The sequence below is a fragment of the Artemia sp. Qi Xiang Cuo genome, unplaced genomic scaffold (genome assembly GCF_049724085.1).
Source record: "Artemia sp. Qi Xiang Cuo unplaced genomic scaffold, ASM4972408v1 HiC_scaffold_2584, whole genome shotgun sequence".
In the NCBI taxonomy this organism is placed as follows: domain Eukaryota; kingdom Metazoa; phylum Arthropoda; class Branchiopoda; order Anostraca; family Artemiidae; genus Artemia; species Artemia sp. Qi Xiang Cuo.
The window spans coordinates 1-5,000 of NW_028299982.1; the positions used below are offsets into that span (position 1 = coordinate 1).

General features: G+C 34.2%; 1 protein-coding gene across 1 annotated transcript; it reads left to right on the forward strand.

The window, feature by feature from the left end:
- Positions 1-109: 109 nt before the first annotated feature.
- Positions 110-1,398, forward strand: LOC148938783 (transient receptor potential cation channel trpm-like; the record flags this gene model as incomplete). Its single annotated transcript, XM_089107536.1, has 2 exons — positions 110-403; positions 1,236-1,398. Coding segments are annotated over 2 exons (457 nt in total), but the record flags the coding sequence as incomplete, so codon positions are not given.
- Between the last annotated feature and the right edge of the window lie 3,602 nt (positions 1,399-5,000).

Here is a 5,000-nt window from a genome sequence, read left to right on the forward strand (position 1 = left end):
TGATTTTGCATATTTAACTGTATCAGTAATAGGTCCTGTAATTTTCATAGACATTTTCTACAAATAGGTTTTCAACACATGACTAATCTTTGACCATACTTCTTCCTAGGTCAACACTTATCAATCTAAGCAATCGACATAACTATTTTCTTCTTGCTGACAATGGTACATACCGACAGAGTGGTCATGAACTGATTCTCCGGAGAAGGCTAGAAAAATCCATTGGGAATATTCGTCTGCAGTCCAGAAATCACTGTAATATACCTTTGGCCTGTTTGATCGTTGAGGGAGATCTCCAGACCATTCAAGCTGTGACTCAGTATATAATGGATATTCCAGCCATTCCAGTTATAGTCATTGAAGGATCTGGAAAAGCATCGGATTTGATTACCTTTGCCTGCAGGTAGTATCTCCAAAGAGCATAATGTAATTTGCTTATTCTCGACATTTTGTCACTGTTGCTTTGTCCTTCACCCTGTTCTGGCATTTTGAGTAAATTAGATACTATAAAATAATACAGATCGTTTATTTTTAAATGGTCATCGCTATCTAATATTAATCCCAAAATTTATATATATATATATATATATATATATATATATATATATATATATATATATATATATATATATATATATATATATATATATATTGTTTTTTAAATTTTCATGCATTTGGTTCGTCCTAACCTAAGGAGTGACGGATACTCGAAAGTTTCCAGTGTTGGAAAGTAGTGCTTTAAAGTACTTTGAATTTCTTGTTTGCAAATGATTGTTTTGCAAGGTTAAATTTTCGATTGAAGTGCACGATTCTGCCATTCAGTCTATGTTTTGCTTTATCTGTTTTAAAATATTTTTACGTTTGTTCTTTGTAAATCGTTATTTTGCGTAGTTAAATAATTTGCAAGATTTTAATTTTTAATTGAAGAGCATTGTTATGCTATTCAGTCTATCTTTTACTTTATCCATTTTAAAATACTTTCAAGTTCGCTAATTACAAATTAATATTTTCCAAGGTTAAACCATTTTTGAATGTTTTCATTTTTAATTGAAGAGCAAGGCTGTCTCGTCCAATAATTCTTTTACTTTCTCTATTTTTTTAAAGTGCTCTTAAGTTTACTGCTTGCAAATTATTGTTTTTCAAGGTTAAACAATTTGCAATGTCTTCATTTTTAATTGAAGTGCAATTTCACATTCTCCTTTAAAATTTTACTTTCTTAAGCATTTTTTTTGAAGGTACATGACAACTAGTACAAAATCCCAGGAGCTACGGGCTTATGTTTTAGAATCAATACAAACGATGTTCAGCAGTGGCACAGAAGAGACTGATGTATATTTTTCGCTTTTGGAACTATGCGCAGAGAAAAGAAATATGGTAAGTGGTATACTTTGCTTGTAAATTTTGTTATACTACTTCCAAATCGGTCTTTGTATTTCTTCTGAAGAATTTCATGTTTCCTGCTAAATATTTAAATAGTCCTACGCCATTTTCTTCATATATTCTTTTGAGACTCCAGTTCCAATGATGGGGCTCTATTAAACTTATTGAAGGAAGCAGTGACGAACACAAAGACGCCTGTACACCTCTTTACCGAATAGATCTGTAAATCTCCCTCAATCTGTTTTTTCCACAAATTATACAAATTTTTTATGAGTTTGCCCCTCCCTTCCAGCTCCAGAAGTAGATTTCAGCCTAAAATCCCTGCATTGCCAATTTGTACTATTTATCTATTTTATTTTCTCCTCAAATGCAGGCTTTTTTTTCTTCAGTTGGATCCTGGACCAGATCAAAAGTTAACTGCTCCAGGCTTTAGGTAACATTCAACGAATGACAGCCAACCAGCTGCGAAAAATCACCTTTGAAAGGTACAGGGCATGCGCCTTCAAGGTCGACCTCATAAGAGATAAACTGATAACTCATGCCTATAGCCTCCACGAGAATATCTGTATAGCTTCCAAAAAGGTTACAATATCGCCACCCTACGCGTCCAATTACTAGAAGAGAAGAAGCCCTAATACAGCCACAAAGGCCGGAAGGGACTTGAATTGAAAGTAGGACTCGACTTCATTCATTGGGAAATTTTTTTTTTTTATTTTTTTTTTTTTTTTTATCATTATTAACAAATGGGTCACTAAAAAAACAACATAGAAATCTCCATATAATACTAACAAAACAAAACTGCATATAATACTAACAATATCAAAATAGATCCCGACGTGTATTACCGTGTTTGGAATGACCCAAAAAAGGGACACTTCAACTACTTTTACACTAATACACTTTTTCGGAGAAATACAACACTCTCTGCATTCTCCGCCCCTCCCCCACCCCAACTAAACAATTAATAAATATTCTAAGGATAATAAATTTTTATTTACAGGGAACTTAAAGGAACCCCACGCTCATACTCTATGATTCATCATGCTTCCTTTCATGTACCGACAATCGCCTCAATCAACCCACAAATCAATTTATTTTTTAACACTCACAAGCATATATTTACTTCCAAATTAATCAGTTAATCCATGTCTACAATACTGGTTAAAACAAATACATCGTAAACAAGCGCGAAATTCGTCAAGGGTCTTCTTACCTTTTACTTCCGCCGGAAGCCTGTTTCATGCTTCAGGACTAATATACCTAATAGAAATTTTAGACCTGGTAGTAACTGGAACCGGCGTTCTAACTAATTCAACTTTTCTAGTTTCATAACTATGGTCCCTTTCATTATAAAATTCCGCAAAACATGCAGGTAACAAATTAGAAAAAAATTTATGCATAATCAAATTTACATAAAATTTAACCAAACCAAAGAATGGTAAAATTTTTAATTGGTGATACCTCGATCTTACCGAATTCTGGGACAAGGCATTGGTCAAAGCTCTTACAGCTTTTTTCTGTAACACACGGAGCGGATACAAATGGCTAGTGAACGTCGACGACCAAACTGTAACACAATAGAGCAAATATGGATGAATAAGAGAAAAATACAACATTCTAATAATCTTTTTGGAAAAAAAAAATTTTCAGCTTCCTCAGAGTTCCAACATTTTTGGCTAATTTAGTGCTTATAAATGCAATATGATCTTTAAAAATTAGGCATTCATCTACCATTCAACCAAGATACCTTACAATACTTGTCCGTTTTATACTTCCTTTTACTAACTCAATCCACCTCTCGATTATTATCATTCCTTGTTTCATGCCATTTTTCAAATCCGCTTCTGTTTTCGCAGCCGTTGTAACTTTAGTATCATCAGCAAAACTTGGAAGTATTGCTGGCACCGGGCCATCAGGGTAGCTTGGAGTTGATGGTTGTTTGAGGCATCCATTTAGATCATCAATATGCACAAGGAATAACAGGGGACCCAACACAGACCCCTGTGGCACACCGCACTTTACTACCATCTCTTCTGACAGGACTGTGCCCAGCTGTACACTTTGTGTTCTTCCTTCAAGAAATGAAGCAATCAATTTCAGACTTTTGGAACGAATTCCAGCATTTTCTAGCTTAGCCAATAAAATCTTATGATCTACACAATCAAAAGCCTTCATAATATCTAGAAAAAAAGAACCCACCTTTAAACCTGAATCTAGGCAATCGTTAACAAATATTTTCAAAAATAATAAAGCGTGCTCTGCAGACATATTTTTTTCTAAAACCAAATTAACTAGAGTGAAAAAAACATCTTTTTTCAAAATAATCCATCAGTCGTATATAAATCAGTTTCTCAAAAATACGAGAATAAACTGGAAGTAGAGCTATCGGACGGTAGTTGTTCATATCTTCCTTATCACCTCCTTTATACAGAGGAATAACCAAAGCACTTTTCAAGTAATTAGGGTACACTCCAAATTCAAAATATTGATTAAAAAGGTACAACAGATGACTAGATATAATTGGGTAAATTTTTTGAACTATTTGAAAGGTTATAAAGTCCTTCCAGCTGCCGATTTTTTCATACTTTTTAAAATATCCTCAAGTACACGCGATCTCACTGGTTGAAGATAAACGGTTGCATCACTTGCTTCAGGAAGAAAATTTTGGTATGTACCCTCACCATTTATGCATTCCACAGATGTCGATATTTATAGCCCTACTTCTAAAAAGTGGGTACACAAGTTATTGGCTACACCACTATCTGACTTCCACGTGAAATTACTAGGAGTTATTGGTTCACTATTTGGGCTTATTACCGACTTAATCAGTTGCCATGTTTTAGCCGGGCTTCCTTCATAATCTTTAGATATCTTTACATAGTAATCCATTTTTGCTTTTCTTAAAAGACTTTTTGATTTTCTATTAAATTCTTTATAATGTTTTTTATTAGATGCTGAACCTTGAGTCGCGCACCTTCTATACGTCATTTGCCTGTTTTCCATCGAGGCTAGTAATCCTTTTGTAATCCAAGGTTTAATTGGCAACTTATAGCTTTCCTTTGTCGCTTTAAACTCCAAACACTCTTGAAATAGTAATTTTATTTTTTCACACCATTTACCAAATCTGGTATCAATGCCTGTAGTATCCTTAAGAAACTCAAAATCTGCACTTTTAAGCTTCCGCTTAAACTTCAAAAGCATATTTCCATCCGCATAAGGCATCTTTGGCACGCTTTTATTCTTGGGTTTTGGACCAAATATTCCAAGCCCACTTGTAACCACTTGTAACGTCAAGCGTTGTAATCTTTCTCTCTTTCTTCCTAGCCATTATCTTTTTTCACGTTTTTTTCAGTTCCTTCTTATATTGGGTCTGCATACCGAATGTGTTAGGTGCAATTATTCTGCATATTATGTTGTAAGAGTTGTTTTCTAACACTACACTGTCCAAATACTTTACCTCCCCCCCTAATGTGCAAATATATTGCCCAAATTATATATTTTACATCTATTCTGTCACTTCTCTTTGTCTTGTCTCACGTTAAGCTGAAAAAAACTAACAAAAAACTGGTTCTGTAATGCGTCAATGAATGAACAACTTGAGCGGTATGGGGGTTTATTAT